The sequence below is a fragment of the Aethina tumida genome, chromosome 2, assembly GCF_024364675.1.
Source record: "Aethina tumida isolate Nest 87 chromosome 2, icAetTumi1.1, whole genome shotgun sequence".
In the NCBI taxonomy this organism is placed as follows: Eukaryota; Metazoa; Arthropoda; class Insecta; order Coleoptera; family Nitidulidae; genus Aethina; species Aethina tumida.
The window spans coordinates 27568685-27588290 of NC_065436.1; the positions used below are offsets into that span (position 1 = coordinate 27568685).

General features: G+C 32.1%; 1 protein-coding gene across 3 annotated transcripts in view; it reads left to right on the forward strand.

The window, feature by feature from the left end:
• LOC109601328 (breast cancer anti-estrogen resistance protein 1) overlaps nt 1-19606 on the forward strand; it is a 44310-nt gene that overhangs the window by 2486 nt on the left and 22218 nt on the right. The window contains exons 1-2 of one of the 3 annotated variants that reach the window (XM_049963579.1): nt 3009-3098; nt 13214-13357. In XM_049963579.1, coding sequence (XP_049819536.1) covers nt 3024-3098; nt 13214-13357 — 219 coding nt within the window. In that variant the 5' untranslated portion in view covers nt 3009-3023. Of the gene's footprint in view, nt 1-3008; nt 3099-9342; nt 9398-13213; nt 13358-19606 lie in introns of those variants that run through there. The other 2 variants (XM_020017560.2, XM_049963580.1) reach the window with 2 other exon arrangements.

Genomic DNA, 19606 nt, shown 5'->3' on the forward strand with positions numbered 1-19606 from the left:
TCGTCCATTAGAAAAATTCGAGGAATTCGTACCTCACAGACTTATTAAGATATACGCCAGCCCATTTATTTTCCGTTTTTATCGTAACGGGGAAGCCGGAGACCTGTCGCGTTTAATTTTATCTTTGGGGCCCGTAATTTTGCTACTAATCTATTTTGGTTATAATGTTGTTCGGTCCTCCATACATCATGCAGACTGGACACGCCTTCAATTTAGGCGTTTTCCAATGATTTACAAAAGCTTTTATCATTATTATGTCCCGGTGTTAACACCCCGACGTTACCCGAATAAGTTTGATGAATTGACTTGTGCAGTTTACCGAAACCTGATTTATAAAAGGCTTCTTCCGACATGGCCCACTTCATGCAAATTAACCTGGGCCCGTTATTTATGGGAAATTTGTTGATTAATATGGCATAAAAATTGCCATTAAAATTAACCCCCGGGCCGGTTGTCGAAATCGTACCAGAGTCGGACTTAAACAAACACGTACCAAATTGTCGGGCAACAAACACTTCACCCCCAAAATCACCATTATCCACGCACAATCTTCCGAAGATAAAATCTACTGGTTGGGCATCAGGTTAGATAATTTCGGGTGTTTAGAAGTCATTTGACGTGCAACGTTAATTTTTCAGGTCGGTTGGTCCCTGTTGCGGTTGCACGGTGGCCATTAAACGCCGCTTCGCACAGCAGTAAATATCGATACACGTCAAAACGCATCGGTATATATTTTTTTTAATATTGCACACGTAATTGCAAATGAAAGTGGTCCGATTGAAATCCCCGCGGGTTTTTTATTGGCACCGTTATCTCCACTCAGCGTTTTTCCCTTTCGCTTTGGCAATAATAACAATAAAATAAATTGCTTAGGGTGAATTTTTACAGCTTTGCGTTATTGACAGAAGGTTGCCGCCATAAACTTTTGTGTTACTCGCCACAAATATAAATAAGTAGAGGTGGCCGATAAGGGCTTTTTTATTCAATCTTGATGTCAGGTAGTTTTTTGTTATTACAGTTTTATATTCAGTTAAAATTCAGGCAGTTTCAGGAAGAATGATCAGTATTTTATTAGTTGATAATTTAAGCAAAAAGGTTGAATTAAAATGCTTTCTTAATGCGTCACTATTTTGTACTTTCGAATGTTTTTTATTCTTGAATTCATGGTTTAATTAATATGAAGAAATAAATTCATAAAAAGAATGTTATTCTATTGATTTAAACAGAGAAGTATAATGTATAATGAACTAATAAATTCGTAAGAATAATGTTATTATTAATTCTGGATTCTTGAAACTAAAGAGAATATCAATCTCATAATAATGATCAAATAAATTCGTAAGAAGAATGTTATTATTAATTATGGATTCTTGGAACTAAAGAGAATATCAATCTCAAAATAATGAACAAATAAATTCGTAAGAAGAATGTTATTATTAATTCTGGATTCTTGAAACTGAAGAGAAGATCAATCTCAGTTTTGACCTTCTCTTAAGAATTAAACCATTTATTCGTAAAAAACTGGAAAATGTCGAAAATAAATAATAATCCAATGGAAAAATATCGATATTTTTCAATGGAATAATAGTTGATATTTTTAAATGTCTTTATACTTGATTTCATGGTTTAATTAATATGAAGAAATAAATTCATAAGACTGTTATTCTTAATTGAGTATTACTAAAACTGAAGAAAATATCATCTTTAATTTTGACTTCCTCTTCAGTCTTAAACCATTTATTTCGTAAAAATTAGACAATGATAAAAATAAATAATGGACCAAGAAGAATGAGAAATATCTGGACTACGTAATGGATAAAATAGAACTTATTAAATACTACTAGTATTTATACTTTCCATTTTCTAAAAATTTTATATAGTTATAACACTTGAATTTACCTAAAAAAGGTTTTGAACTAAATTTAGTAAAAAGAAAAATAATCGACATAACATTGACTGGGCATAACAAATAATAATTTAAATAAAAATGTTAAATGGAATATAAAAAATATAATATAAAAGTATGTTTATTATTATTGTTGTTGTTATATTATGCACTTTATTTATTTCGAAAGAAGATGCTTGGGAAAAATAATAAAAACAATAAAATGCCTGACCAGAATCGGAGATACAGTATGTTAATCCAGTTCAGTCATTATTACAACACCATAACAAACAGAAAACTAGTTTTGCGTGTACAAAGAGTATAAAATTTGTCACTATGTGTTACCTAACACTTATCACGGACTTACCTGTTTGTGACAAATGGCTGCATTGTGTCTCTTGTCGAATTTCACAATGCACCAACGTAAATCCAACCGGGTTCATATCTCCTCGCTCATTTTTACAAAGACATCCGGTATTCGCTGCGGCAAATAGAGTCATTTGTAACGGATAAATAATAAAATATTAGGTATTATGGGACCGGTAACTGTATTTTAATTAATAGTGTAAACTTGAACGCACCATAAATTTAAGCTTCGGACATCTTGTATGTGATTTGATTTATTGTTCTAAGCTCACTTAACTGTCTGAGTAAATGTTTTAATTTTGGCCAAGATTCCTTACACGTGTGCAGCATTTTCATATTAAAACTTTAACGTTTCATTAAGTTGCAAAAAAAAACTGAAATGAAAGCGGCATATCAACTTAATATATCTTTTTTTTGCATTTCGGTTTTGGCGTACACGGTCGGTGTTTTTAATCATAAGAAACTCGTTCTTATCGCGTAATGTATCTTGATACAATATAAATAATTTTGACCAAAATTAATCCCCGATATTTATTGTCTTGAATTGGGTTAATTTTCGGCGAATACTCGTCTCAACGGCGGTGACGACACCAGCCACTGGGTGAGTCTTTTAATAACATCGTATTAACAAATAAAATATTAATAGACTCTGGATTGTTTATTTTGTGGTGTTATCTGCCTTGCCATTGTTTTAGTGACTTGGTTATGAATAATTAAAATGTTAATTTAGTCGAAGGGATTTATGCACGAGTGTACGTTTGACTGTTATAAAATGTCCATAATTAATTGTTCACCGAACATACAAAGGTACTTAGCAACGCTGCAGCTATTAAATTTCTACAAAACTGTGAGTAACTGAATGGCACCATAAAACTGTTCTGGCGATAAAAGCTAAAAATCCAAACTAGTTTACCCACCTAAAGAGAAATTCGCTCTGATAAATTGAGATAAATTGCCAGACACCCGGCAAATAACTAACTTTCAATGACCCGTGCTACTACATTACGTTAAAATTGCTTCGCCAGCCTTTGAATTAAATAGCGACGAGTCTGGCTTAAAATGCCACTTAAGGATGCAACGATATCGAAGATCAGTGCGCAAAAGTGTCTAATGTACGAAGTGTTCATCCATTTTTTCCTCATTTACCACTCGTATCAGTTGTGACAACGTTTGAGAGCTAAATGAGTCTTTTATGACATACTTTTTTTTTTTGAGAAATGTTACACATGCATTCCGCAATTATGACGGGTGTTAATTGGTATGTAAACACCGAGTGTTTATCCACTAAGTGCCAAACTACACCATTTCCTCCGATACCGTTTACGTTTTATTATCCGCCCCGTTTTGGGCACCTAAATAAACGGATTTTTCAGGTCTTTCAGGCACTTAACGAAGTCGTTATGTTACTTAATTGCGCCTAGGAATTTACATTTTTTTTCTTCCAGAAGACGCTAAAAATATGTCGGGACACAACAGCCAAATTAAATTTAGAATCATGTACGTGAATAACAGGTTGCCCAACAATGGCGTACAATTACAAGTGATTGCTGGTCAACAATTACAGGTAGTAAACTACTTGTAAAACGAATAATTATCTAAAAATAACTTATTCCGCTACCGGACGACTACTGGTATCACATGTAAGTGGGTAATTAAGCTTTTCGATATTTTTAAAATGCTCTACCGAGTATAGAGATTAAATTACCCCATTACATGCCTTAATTACATACATCGGGAATAGGTCCGGAGATCCAGTTTTGTCTCCCAGTGTGTGGCGTCCGTCTTCTTGACGATTGTATTAATTAAATCCGATGAACTGGGAATATTTTAATACGAAATTAATTTATGTTTTAAATATTATGATCCACGGTTTATGCAACCTTATTGTAATTGAAAACTTCCTTCAAAAGAGCACAACAGATTTAAATACTCAGGTCTAGATGTAAACCAGAGTTATCTGTAGGAAGTTTCTACTGAAAATTAGCTTTAGGATGTTGAAATTTGCCAAAATAATTCAAGATACATATTAATTGAATGGAGTTTTTCATCTTCAGAAGTTTACCCAATGCGTATATTGCGAGTCCGGAGATCCAGTTTTGTCTTCCAATGTGTGGTGACTATCATTTCGAGGATTGTATGTGTGTGATTTCTACTCAAAGGAACATTAGCTGTAGGAAGTAAAGACAGGAAAACGAGTAGCAAAGGGAAAACACATTTAACGACCAATAAATCATTCCGTTCGATAAGAAACGTACACACGTAAGTCATTGTGGTTGTAACCAGTAGTCGTAAGGTTTTGTACAATTTGAACTGTAGAAAACTAAACACTTAAAACAATGAATAAACAACCTGAACTTACACATACGGTAAAATGTTCAAGACAAAGAGATTGACCAAAATGGTTTCAATCAACTCCAATCTAACGACTCGTGAACCAAATGATTAAAGCCCTAGCACCATATAGGTAAAAAATTACATTACACTTAATATTAAGTGAGAGTGGTTTTGATGGAACGATGACGGCTCACACCCAATTAATACTGGCCGGCTACCTATGAACTAAACCGATAGCCGTTCAAATTAAAATAGTAACATTGAATTAAAATAATTATGCACGGTTTTGTGGTATCGTTCCACTGCGTCCGATCTAACGTACGAAACGTATTAATAATGACCACGCACTACGGGAGTATGATATGCGTGTCGAATCGGCTTGGGCAATTCTCTTGCACTGTCATTGGAGAAAATGGAAAAGCTTGCGCAATCCCCTACTGCACGTTGAATTCCGAGAACATAAATCGAAAGATGCTGAACTGATTTACAAGACAATGGACTGGCAAAATAATACCAAACGGCTTACGTGCAAATCCTGCTGGTTCACGTGGCCCACGCCGCCATCAATTTTGGCAGTCTGTTTACCGATGATACGTTTGCGTGGTGGCGCATTTTGCGATTAAAATGCATTTCGACTTAACCAAAGCTACCGAAATTGCAGACGTCGACGTGGGCGTGTCTGGTTTTAAAAGCCTCACAACACGCAACACAACTCGGCTTAATCAATTAGATGTTTTTTTATGGACCACTTTAATCCGATAAATCGTTACACCCAGCAACGAGTGTTAAACTCCGAAGAAGATGTGAGAGATGTTAAGTGCAATTTTGAAATTCAAATGTAACAATGTTTGGCGGACAACTCCATTATCAATTAGGCATAACATATCACTTGAAACGGTTCCGAGAAGTGGTCGGCGGAAGGCAAAGAGGCGCAGATAAATCTCACGGCCTGGGATCTTCGTGTGCGGCTGGAATATTAAAGAGAGAGTTACCACATGTCGGGGTCCTTCTGTTCTGTTTTATGTTTGTTTCGTTCCTGCAAGCACGGGGTAGTACCCATTAGTTTCGAGGAGAGTGTGAAACGACGAGACGAAGATTTAATGCGGTTTTCTTGTCGTTTTTTAGCATAGTAAGATAAAAAATTGACAAATCACTTTCGACTGTCGCCAAATGGTTTTAATGTAACTGTTAAGTTGCTAATTGTTGGCTCATGAGTAATGTGAAGGGTTTAGTGGATCTCAGTTATTTTGATCTACTTTGCCATATAAGCGACGGCACAGGAAATTCTTGGAAACTAGTTAAAATGCAAATGCGTATTCCAGTAGCTGGTTTAAGTCCTGATAATGATTCATAATTTAATTGAATAAAAAGGTTAATACCTTTGCAGCATGTTATTACGGTCAATTCTATTTATAAACAAACACAGCGCAGCAAAACTAGTTTCATTTCTGCTCAGCACGTTCTTTTTTCGTTTTGTAGCTTTCGCAAAACAAATAATCGATTACACTTTAATCCTTGATGACCCTAGTTTATCGTCATTTTACGACTGCGTCGTAATAGGGTGTTTTTTTGTTCATTTTGGGTCGCTAAAACCGAAAATAATGGTAAAAAACACCTAAGAGCAAAAATAATTAAATTCAAATTAAAAGTCTTAGGGTGTTACAAGGGCTTCAGGGTGGAAATATTGCTGTTTTCTATATCTTTGGGATAGTAGTGCAACACAAAGCAATTACAAAGTAAAAGGGTGATCTTAGAGATACCAATTTATTCCAGGTCAAGCTTACGTGAAGAATATACCTTTCGTTGATCCCAAAAAATTATCTTCATTACATATCTAGCTTGGATTGATGAAAAATTAAATTGTTAAATCAATTAGAAAATGTGAGGATGCATTTAAATACCTTCAACAAATTTTTTTTTAAACGAAGAGATGCTAAACTTTAAAAAGGTTGATGGACCACAAATTTGAAAAATACTAAAAGACAAGAAATTTGATTAAAAATTGAGCGATGTTGAATTGGCTGCATGGAGGTATTTTAAAAGAATTGTTTCTGTGTTTTTAGCAAAGAAAAATGTAGAAAACAACGAAAAGTTTGTAAAAAAATTACTATTACAAAATGGGCTGTCGGATGTTCTTCAAAATTCATTTCTTGCACTCCATTTAATTTTTTGTACCAATTTTATCTATTTTATCAGAACATTGAAGTCTCTAATAAAGGAAAAGGTATAATAATTAATAGTTAATCATTCAATAGGAAAGAAAAAGGTAGTTAAAAAATATAAAATATTCTATCCAGAGGATTACTATATGTATTTTATCTCATGGATCTGATTTAATTTTATTAGATCAATCTAATTTGATCAAATTGCCATGATACACTTTCTCTTTAGTAATAAGTTGCGCGTAAATGAACAACCTATATTAGATAAAATTTATTTTTGTTTTGTTTTGTATCGTGTCTACTATCTCCACTCTATTACATTTTTTCTTAAATTATCTTGTTACTTAAACTGTGCAATAAAATATATATTATCAGGAGAAACAAACATTTCATAGTTCATGTGGGAAATTTTGTGGCAACGACCTCCAAAAACTCACAGTATCACATCGAAATAACAAATTCCACCCCTTAAAATACCACACTGCGATTCGACCCCATAAATCTTTCGTGACCGTTCATTTTTTTCCCATTTTTCCGGAGTACCAGTTCGGTTTCGGAATGTTTCGGAATCCAAGAGTTTTGTCCGCACCGACATCGGTCCATTAGCGGGACCGAAACACGTCCACTTTGGCGGCGTCTTTCTGCGTTCGCAGCAAGGGGTGACCGCCTCCGTCTCCGTCACATAGGTGACATTGGAGGCTACGTTTAATTGTGTGCATTCTTTCTTGTAATGCGATAACCGCTTGACGCTGTTTTGCGGTCTCCTCGTTAATTCGTTCGTGCGACGTTTTGTCGGTTTCCTTGGAGGAGTGTTTACGATTGGATGATTGCGTTTTAATTAATTATATGTTTGTTGGTAAATAAAAGGAGCCGATTTAACAAAGAAAACTCGAAAAAAGTTTGAAAAAATCTTTTAGGTTCAATAGCTTTGATACCTTGTTTATAGTTAGGTTAGGGTAGGTTAAGTTAGGTTAAGTTAGGCTAGGTCTTTGTCTATACACATGAATGTATGTAAATAGTGATACATTTTTAATTAAATATATGTTGCAGATAATGTTGTACAACATTTTCATTATTTACTTATTTTTGTTCAATAGCTTGCTAGATGGAGCTGGTTCTTTTCCTTTAAACCAATGGATCACATAGACCCACGTTTTATCTGTTATTATGAATCGACGGAAAAATTTAGGTATAACGTCCTAACTTTCGGCTTATATGAGATACAGCATGATCTACCATCATCAAATGAGTATTGAATCACATAAGTTTTTTCATGTTTAAGTCTTTCACTGTTGAATGTCAAATAAACATGCTTATTAAGATTTGTACTTTTCATCAAAAGAATTTAAAGAAACACCACCACACATTGACTTAGTTTAAAATTAACTAAATACTTCTGAAAAGAAGTTTAATAGTCGAGATGCAGTTTGTGATTTTTATCTAGTAATATCATCCCCATTAAATTTATTCAAAATAATAAATACGAATATGATGTAACATATATATTAATACTTTTATCCTGTTTATCGAGAAAATATTTGTAGAAAAAAGTGTAATATTTAATCAAACATTGAGATTGATGTTTATTTATTCAACAATACAATATTGTTCAAGTTGGATAACGTAATTACATTATTTCTTAACATTTCGTTTGAATGTATTTTTTCTATACTCCAAAGTATCACATTTCCGAAGCGTGTTAATTGTTTGAAACCTAATAAACCTCAAAAATAATGCTGCACCCTTGGACTTTTACACGACACCCAGAAGATTAAATGTATATTTAAACGATCGTTAATTCTTCGGAGGTTAAAACACCTAAGTATAGACGACATAAATTAAATGCGGAACATTGACTTCAGCACAACAAAATAGAAAAACAAAGATCATGTTACACACACAGGTGGAACACGACAATCAAAACACGACAGTTTTTCCCCCGCAATTTTGATGCGATTAATCAATATTTTGGGGACTGTAATTAAGGCGATTTTCTCATAATTGGCTCTTTCAAAGATAATAATTAATCGTCAGGAAACTGTCCGTTTTTAGGAGCATTAACCCTAATGATTGTCAAATTTTGGAATATGCGGGTTTAACCCCAATAAAATGGGTGCCCCACTCATAATACAATTCGTTAGCACTTTACACCATGATTTTTGTTGTGATAGTCGATAATAAATATAATAATAGATTTTTTTATCGGGTGATGTTTAATTTAACGACGCTAATAAAAATTTTACTGCACCTGATAATTATTCACTCATTGTGTCGTTGACGATGGGAAAGACATTTTTTTCTTGAAGCACATGTTGGAACATAAATTAGGAGGGCTTAACATAATATTGATTTAGACACTCATCGGGGCCGTTTTCTTAAAATATTCCTGGCCATTAGCATGTGAAACATTCCAAGATGTAATCAAAAGGTTTTATAGACGCTCATTTTATAATAACATGGGTGCTTTGGTTTTTTGATTGGATTTTTGTAATGGGTCGTACTCCTACACTGACGCCCATTAGATTGTACAAAAATCGATTTGTGAGATACATATATTGACAATGTTATCGAAACTGATACCAGTGGTGAAACGACTATAGCATTTGATATGTGTACTCTACGAACAAAACGTCCAACTTCCAAAAGAGGAGTAAGCAACTTGTATTATGCTGGGAACTTTGTTGTTCCGTCAATGTGCTTATTGATGTGTCCCCCATCGAAAGAGCTTTTTTGTGGCTTTGCCCAATTAGTGATACTATATTTTTTCGTATACAAAACGAGCACACTCATAACCCGAAACCCTTCAGAAACATCTGTGTTTAACGCACGACCCCATTTAAGTGAATTCACGGCATCAAATTCAATTGCCGACTATCTCAACCCTCGTGCAACACATGCACAAGGAGCCACGGAATAGTTTGACGGTTCCACTATTGACACAAGTTTGTTTATTTTTAGTAATAACATTTTTTCTGGGAATGAAAGGTGTAAAATCCTGTTTGGGTTTCTTTCTATCAGTTATTTGTTTTGTGTATTTGGCTAGATATGAATCGGTCTTGTAACAGAATAGGTTAATGTGTTTGTCGTATATTGTATTTATGTTTCAATTCAAATATTAGGTGTTTGACATTCGTAAATGGGACGTTGACCGGCTTTAGATGTTTTCTAGTTTTACGGTCCATCAAACAAATAATAATTACGTATGGTATACGTGAACCATAATCGATACGTGTTAATCTGATAACATGTTAATTATCGAGGAAATCCCTTCGTTCGATATTCCCCTAATTTTCTGAAAACTCATTGCATGTATCATCTCAAATGAATGACGAAGCTGTTAAGGCCCATATGCAGGACGAATTAATTCCAGGCCTAAACCCTGATATATTGGAATAATCCTAGGATGATGAGTTGTCAGACAGTGACAAATGATGTCTATCTAGATTTGTAATTTACTTTCTAAATGGATTTTGACATAACATCACTGGATGCAACTTGTTTATTGAGTTGGCAAGGACGTATTCATAAACGTAAAGTAGTTGATCAAATAAAAAATTGTTCAAACACTCGTTCTTCCTCCAATAATATTCAATTTAATCTATGCTAATTTTTCTTATCTTGTATGTATATATTAAAGTTGTTTATTTTTTGTTTGTGCTATCTAATCTGTTGAAGTTGAAATAATGGAAAAAATATTGTAACGTGTACGTTAGAGTCAAGTAGTTTTTATTTTCAGTTTCTACCTTATTATGTTTTACTCAACAGTTAGAAATATATAATATAGAACAATTACAGTACATTATATTAATTTACTAGTATTTTAATTTGTTTTGTACATTATCTGATAAATTTATAACTCAATGAGAAATTCTACATTCTAGATTTACTTTCGAAACATATTTTGACATAAAATTATGTTTAGTATATTGGCGAGGACATAAATAAATTGGTCAAATAAAAAATTGTTTAAATACTTTCTAAATTTAATCTATGCCAATTTTTATTGTCTTATTTAAATGCATAAGGTCTCTCTAAAACACTTTCAATAATGAAGAACATCTAAATAATGCAGCACCTCAAATTTAAATTTCAAAAATAGTTTTTCACTCATATTTTGGTAACCTTTGGTTCAATAGTGTTTAAATTTGGATGTATATCCTAAAATATTTACCTATAATTCAATGTAACAAACTTTCCCCACAATGACGTAGAGCCTGAGGGGTCCTCCCTTTTTCACCCTATTTTCCTCGCCGCACTCAAAATTAATCACGAATACCTTTTTTCTTCCAAATAGTGAAAAGAATATGAAAACTGATTGTTTTAAAAAATATACAGTGGCGTAAAAAATAGGGCTGAGAGAAAGGAGGATAATCTCTCAGAATCTACGTCGCTGTAGCAATATGGAAAAAGTTTTTTACAATGAATTGTTGTAATGTATTTTAGGATAACACACACTAAATTTACGCACGATTGGACCAAATGTTAGAAATAGGAGATAGGTATAATTTTTGAAATTTAAATTTGAGAGGCCGTATTTTCTTTAGGAGTAAAAAATTATTTTGATTTTATTTGTTATTGGACTGCCCCCAATTTTGACCATCCATTTTAGAAATACCTTGTTAAATATTATTACTGTTTTTGTATTTATAATTCTACTAATTTAATAATCTAATCTATTATAATATAATATGAAAATAAAATATTACTACTGCTTTAATGTCACGTAGTTACAATTTTCAATTTCTAATCTATTATATTTTACTCAAACGCACTCATAAGTCAATGTTCTGTAATGTTTAAAACGTTCAATATGGGGGACCCATTCCCCCTGGATGAAGCCACGTGTTTGCATAAGTCAAATCGGTCGAAAGTCATTGGATTACCCGTGAGTCACTCATGTAGGGTGATTATTATGTAAAGGCACCCTTGTTTATAGATTTCGCTCATTAATTAAGACAAGCACCCCCAAGAGGGTGGCTCCAGATCGTGAAGGATTTTCAGTTTTCCAACGATTGAAGCCTGGAACATTTGTTGCATCCAAATCTGTAACTTCTGTCTGTAATTTAGTAAAACGAAAGCTGATGAGTAATTTTATAAGCCATTACTTATAATTGCCGTCCCGATGATAATAATAAAACCAGATAGCAGAAGTAACATAACAGACTTAACGGTTGTAAAATCGGTAATATGATACGACCGGCTTCTGGTCGATGTTTTGATATTCACCATAATGATAATTTACAAGGCATCAACCGAACGGGCAACAATGAACGGGCGGAGAGGCGAAACGATCTGGCGAGGACGTCACCAACAATGGACAGGAAAAAGGGGCATGAATTATCTTTTTTGAAAAAATGTGTCGAGGCTTTGGTGGCACAATGAAGACGCGTGCACTCGTGTCTTTTGTTAACGACACATTGGACCTCCTATTAGGGGGATGCAAAGCTCTCAAACCGCCACGATTTTGTCATTAAATATTTTTGGACCGTTCTAAGAACTTTGAATGTTATTAGTATGCCATCGACGAAAGTCGAATGACAATTTCTCGTAATCACGATTCAAGTTGCGTTCATTAACGCCGGCGTTTTTGAATGCCGCAAGACAATCACACAATTACGACTCATTGTTACAGTTTGACAAATATGAATTTATAATTCGTGTACTAATATATTCTAATTGTGAGTTGAGACAGAGGAACTCTTGTGCATTTCTTCGGTCGCTTGTAATTCTAGATGGGTTGCAATTATTTCCCATTTCAGCTTTTTATCTGTCGGTCTTTAGAACAATAGATGAAATGTGATATTTGTTATGGGCATTGTTTATATGAATAAAGGTTTGTTGTTGTATAACGGAATGGAGGAAAAATCGTGGAGGACAATGCCCAACTCACTCTTTATTATGATAATCAGCCAGATGCCAATAATTGTTTTCAATGTTTTTTATTATCAACGATCTTACTTCCTTATTGATGCATTTGATAAGAACACAATAAATTTATCAGATTTTTGCACGATTTTCCTTGTTTACGGTTTAAAAAATTCCCCGAATAGTATTTACCTTAAGCCCCATTATCGATTTAAACACAATCAAAACTACACATCAACCTTCAACAAACAGTGTGTGTACATAAAACAGTTGCTATGGCCACGAGAAGAGTTGACCCGAAGTTTTTTCACTGGATATTTAATCTTTCTAATCTACATGTAAACAACAGCCACCAAATGATGCATAAGTCTACTCAAAACAATAAACAACGCCGCTATGTTGCGTCTAAACCACGATCGATGTATTATTTATCACCACAAAAAACCGTACGCATGGAGGGTTGAAACGATCCGTATAATCCTCCACGTGAATTTGAGGGCACGCATTATTAAACTAGACGTGTGCATTCACAATTGATTACTTTTAGCGCCTTTGTGGGTGAAATTGAATTGAGTTTTTAAAATAATGACTTTGGTTCCAGCATTGCATCGCCAGAGCGCTTTACGACAATGTAGCAGATTCACCCGACGAGTTGGAGTTCAAGAAAGGCGACAACCTGATTGTGTTGGAACAAAATGCCGGCAACATCGAGGGCTGGTGGTTGTGTTCCCTTAAAGGCAGACAGGTAATATGCACCTCCACGACTGTTAGTCAAGTCTTTAAACATTATTTGCCAATGCAAGCAGAAAATTATGGATACGTTTTGTTTGAAGTTCAAAGGTGTCATCAACAAGTATCGCGTGTCAGTGGCTTATTTACGGGGAATTAAGTGTACGCGGGTCTATTGATTATTCATATGTTTGATATTATTCGCGAGGTGATTGGGTTCAAGGACTGGTTTTAGGTCGTTTCCGTTTTTATTCGATTTCAATAGTTATACACGTCGTTTAACTGTTAAACGAGCTATGCCATCGGCGTTTTTGATTTAATTAAATAAGTTAGATAATCCAAGCATGAAGTATGTGCGCAATTTTAACTAATAGCATTTTTGCGATTAGTGGTTATTGGCCATAAAGGTATTATTTATAGGAAACCATTGAACTCGATATTTATGTATATGGTTGCACTTTAATGTTTATGGTCGAATCCAATCATTTAAATTATTAAATGCAAGGCACGGTGGTTTTAGAAAGTTAAATTTATTGGAATTCTAATTGTTAATATGTTTTAATCTCCAAGATCTTCATATTGCACATACAAAGTCAATGCGTTTCTAGCTTTTACTGCAGATGTTAATTGAAAGTTAATTTTTAATTTAATATTTTAATTATACACCTTTCGGTACAATTTAAAATTGACTGGAGAAATAAAAAGGTTAATTGTTTTTGGTTTCAGGCCTTATTGGATACAAAGGGAAAGTTGTATTATTGTTTGTATTAAAATATTGCATTTTTTCTGTCAGGAACATCACATATTTACAATCATTTTATCTTATGTTCACAGAAATTTAGCATATATGAAAATCTTTGATACTATTAGATACCTTTGATTAAAAATGTCTATATATACAATAAATCAAAAATATTGTGGTAAAAATCGCATATTAGTTCTCTTTCTTAGTTCTGTTTGTGTTATACTAACATTGTGATATATACTCGAAATTTTAGTATATATGTCTTTTGATAATTTTTTTTTAAATAAATCTCTAATATATTAAAATAGTGAAAATTTTGAATCAATAAATTGTGGTAAAAAATTCAGAATTAGATCCCTTTGTTGGACCTGTTCGTGTTGAATTTAGTTTGTGGAGAGATACCGTTTTGATAAAAATGTCTAAAAATATTTCTAAAACTAAATTTTTGATATGTAAAAATTATTTAAATGAATTTTGAATCAATAAGTCCAGAATTAGTTACATTTGTTGGTCCTCTTTGTGCTGTACTTAGTTTGTACTGTGATATCTATGACTATACATAATATCAGATGCATTTTGATAAACATTATATAAAATTAATGCGTCAATAAATTCTGGTAAAAATCAGAATTCTATTCCATTTCCTGTCTGTGTTGAATTTATATCAAGACTTTTTAATTTTAACAAAATATCTTGACAAAATGAATATAAAAAAGAATCTCTAATAAAATTAATAAAATGTATTTTGAATCAATAAATTCTGGTAAATATAGACTCAACACCTTTTGTTGTGTTGAATTTAAATTGTGGAATGATATCTACAACTACACGTTTAAATAAAAATAAATGTATTTTAATAAAAATATTTCTAGCACTGAATCTCTAATATATAAAAGTCCTTATGAATGAATTTTGAATCAATAAATTCTAGCAAAAAGTCCAGAATTAGTTCCCTTTATTAGATATGTTTGTGATTTTATAAAAATGAATCTCTAATTTGTGAAAATTCCTAAAATAAAATATTATAAATTGTTTTCCTTTTGTGAGTCCTGTTTGTTTTGAACTTAGTTTGTAGAGTGGTATCTACAACTATACGTTTTAATAAAAATGGTTTTTGATAAAAATTTTTCAAAACATGAATTTATAATATGTAAATATCCTAAAAATGAATTTTGAATCAATAAATTCTGATAAAAAGTCCAGAATTAGTTACATTTGTTAGACCTGTTTGTACTGTACTTAGTTTGTAGAGTGATATCTACAACTACACATATCAGTAAAAATGTCTTTTGTCAAAAAATTTATGAAAATGTATCTCTAATATTTTAAAATAAATAAAATACGCTAAAATCAATAAATTCTGGTAAATATAGACTTATCACCCTTTGTTGTGTTGAATTTAATTTGTGGAATAATATCTACAAATAAAAGAAAATAAATGTGTTTTGAAAAAATTTCTAGTAATCAGTCTCTAATATATAAAATTCTCTAAAAAGAAATTTGAATCAAAAAAATCTATAAAAAAATCCTTTTGGTAGACCTTTTTGTGTTGTAGTTTGTAGTATGATATTTATACCTACCCATGTTTTATTAAAATAAATCTCTAATATGCGGAAATTTCTAATATGAATTTTGAATCAATAAATTCTGATAAATATTATGGATTTTTTCCCTTTATAAAAATATCTCTAAAAATGAATTTCTAATATGTAAAAATCCTTAAAATGAATTTTCAATCAATAAATTCTGGAAAAAGACCAGAATTAGTTACATTTCTTTGTCCTGTTTGTGCTGTACTTAGTTTGTAGTATAATATCTACCACTACACATCAACAAAAATGTCTTGTGATAAAAATTTTATCAACATGAGTCTCTAATATGTAAAATTTTTAAAATCAATTTTGAATGAATAAATTTTGGTAAAAATTTCAGAATTTGTTTCCTTTGTAAGTCCTGTTTGTGTTGAACTTAGTTTGTGGAGTGACATATACAACTACAAATTTTAATTAAAATGTCTCTTGATAAAAATATTTTTAAAAATTTCTAATATATGAAAATTCCAAAAATTAATGTTGAAATAAAAAATTGCTGTATTAGTTCCCTTGGATAGTTTCTTTTTTTGTGTTGTATCTATTATATGATGTTATATCTAAAACTACATATTTCAAAAAAAAATATCCTGATAATAATATTTATTAAAATGAATCGCTAATTTCTGAATCCCTTTAAAATGAATTTTGAGTCAATAAATTAAAAAAAATACAGAATTAATTCCTTTTATGTTGTATTTAGATTGTGGTGTGACATTTAGAACTGCATAATTCAACAAACATAATGTTTTTATAAAAATGTTTATACAAATGTATTACTAGTAACATATATTAAAATGCTTAAAATGAATTTTATTCAACGAATTCTGGAAGAAATTATAAAATCAGTTCCTTTTCCTGTTTGTGTTATACAAGGTATTTCATTCTCATTTTCTGTAGGACTTTTATTAATTTTTTTTTTAAGAAATCGACTTATTTGGAAGTGCATATCTGGTTAAAAATTTTCTGATAAGTTATGTAAAAGTACAACTATACTTTTCAGTAAAAATGTCTTTTGATAAATGTTTTAAAGAATAACATCTCTAATATATGAACATTCTTAAAATGGACTTGGAATTTATAAAATATAGTAAAAATTCTATATATTATGTTTTGTTCTTTTTCACAAAAATCCGAGTAAAACTCAATATATTAATTTCAATAAATTTGTGTAGATCATCATTTTTAGCAAAATTTATTTATCGAATTCATCAGATTTACAGTTACTTATCGCAATAACATAATTAATGATTGATGTAAATTGTTTATGACGTCCATAAATTGTTAATGTTTTGACACGTACAGCATACTAAATCGAAATGCTAATGAAATTACCCGCCTTAATCAACCTAACAGACAAAAAACTCATTATTACAGTGTAACATATATCCTATAACTTATAAATAAAAATTATATGCACATAAACGGTACTCGGTTTGTTTAATTGGCCCTGAATCCTGCTCGTTTCGCGACAGTCGCGTATATTTTTTTTTCCGAGAATGCGCAGACAATTTATTGCACCGCAAGCGTGCAATAGCATATTCCCGCAATAAAAGCACCCAACACCTGCGACCGTGGAAAAACGCAAAAATATGCGACTTTTCTAATCTGCGAGTATCAAGTTCCACGGAAATAATTCATGTCGGTGCCGCAGAATCCGACCATCTGACCGTATCTCTGACCAGTTATAATGAGCAGTAAAAAGTGGAGTCCGTCGGTGCTCTAAGCCGGATATAATTCGTAAATAAAACATCCGAAAATATGTTTTTATGGAGACGTCAAAGGGGATTAAGCAGGACTCTTGCACAACAATTCTGAAATATGTTCGTCTGGACCGTTGGCCGACGATTTCCGCCATGACAAAAACTGTGACGCAGGCAATTGCATAATATGTCGGGCGTTAATTAAAACGCCGTCTATGACGGAATTTTTGCGGCACCAGCCTCGGGATCACTCGAGGAATCACGGCTGACATGTACTCGTCCAATTATCTAAAAAACCACGACCGCAGCTTGTTGAAATGTTCAGCTTATTAGTGTGAAAAAGTGGTCATATATATTACATGTCATACCACAAATAACTCGCGATTAAACCGATTTTTTCCATTAGCGCAATTAGCAGGAAGAATCCAGGACTCAATAAAACGTTTGGATTAATGAAACCGTAATCGTACAAGACTTTAACTAAACGTTCTGTTTATTTTTTTTTTTTTGGCAGTTGCATCATCGGGAGTACTTCCTTTCTGGTGGTCTTATCAATTGGTTTGGCAACGCTTCTTCGCTTAATAATGTTGTAATACTGGGACTGTTATCGACTGCGATTGCAACAATTAAAGCTCTGACCCAAATCGCCTGGACAAATTGATCCACTTGGGACGCGGTATCTCGGTAAAAACGATAAGATTCATATAAAATAAACGCCGCGGCTCCTTTATGTAAAATAAAACAAATTTTGTGATTTTAAATTTCTTTGTAGCGGCCGCGTGTAAAATCAGCGGATTACCATAAGTAGTGGTACCGGTATTGAAACTGTAATTTCACGAGTCATTTCTTTCGTACCTGATACTTATTTACTTTGCACCAATATGGTTTTAGTGCATGTTCGTTATGTAACAGCGATCCTCGGGCAGTTCTTATGTTGGATGTTGATAGAACGTGTAATTTGCATTTTGATTAACAGGAGTAGTACTACAGTTTTAATAATATTTATTATAAGATAAAATAAATTTCAATTTTAACATATTTACTGTCATTTTAGTTTTATGGTTTAAGGAAGTACTGCAATTTGTTAAATTAACACCAAACGGTTTTCAATTACTGGAGAAAATTGTCTTTCAATATTGAGTTCAAATAGAGCCAATCTGTATGGTAAATAAGTCTAGAATTAATAATTAAAATTCTCTTGCATGTTCTAAACGTTAAGTAAATACGTGAATACAATTACATCAATGCATCAAGCATATAATCGATCAATACTGATGAATCAAATTAATTAATCCTGTTTGTGTTGTATTTACTTTGGGGTGTGACCCCTATATGTACATATTTTAACAAAAATGAATCTAGAACACATGAAAATCCCATAAAGGAAGTTTGAATCACGAAATGGTGACAGAATTAGTCTCCTTTTTTATTCCCGTTTGTGTTGTACTTAGTTTGTGGTCTGACATCTAGACATTCCAAAAAAAATTACTTGATAAATATTTATAAAAATGATTCTCCAACATACGAAAATCCCAAATATGAATGTTGACTTAATAAATTCCGGTAAAAATTGAAGAATTAGTTCCTCTTTGTTATTCCTGTTTGTTTTGTACTTAGTTTGTGGTGTGATATCTTTACCTAGACATTCCAATAAAACTGTAAAAATATTTATAAAAATGAATCTATAACATATGAAAATCCCAACTATGGATTCAATAAATTCTGGTACAAATTGCAAAATTAGTTACCCTTTGTTCCAACTAAAATATCTTTTGATAAAATTATTTAAAAAAATGAATCTCTAACATATGAAAATTCCAAAAATGAATGTTGTTGACTCAATAAATTTTGGTAAAAATTGCAGAATTAGTTCCCCTTTGTTAGTCCTGCTTGTGTTGTACTTAGTTTGTGGTGTGATATCTGCACATTCCAACAAAAATGTCTTTTGATAAAAATATTTATAAAAATAATTCTCTAACATACGAAAATAAATTCTGGTAAAAATTAAAAAAAAGGTTCCCCTTTGGTAGTCCTGTTTGTGTGTACTTAGTTTGTGATATATTATCCCCAACTAGACATTCTAACAAAAATTATTTATAAAAATGAATCTCTTACATACGAAAATATCTATAAATTCTGGTAAAAAATGAAGAATTAGTTCTTCTTTCTTTATATATTTGTACCTAGACCTTAAATAAAAATTTCTTGTGATAAAAATATTTATAAAA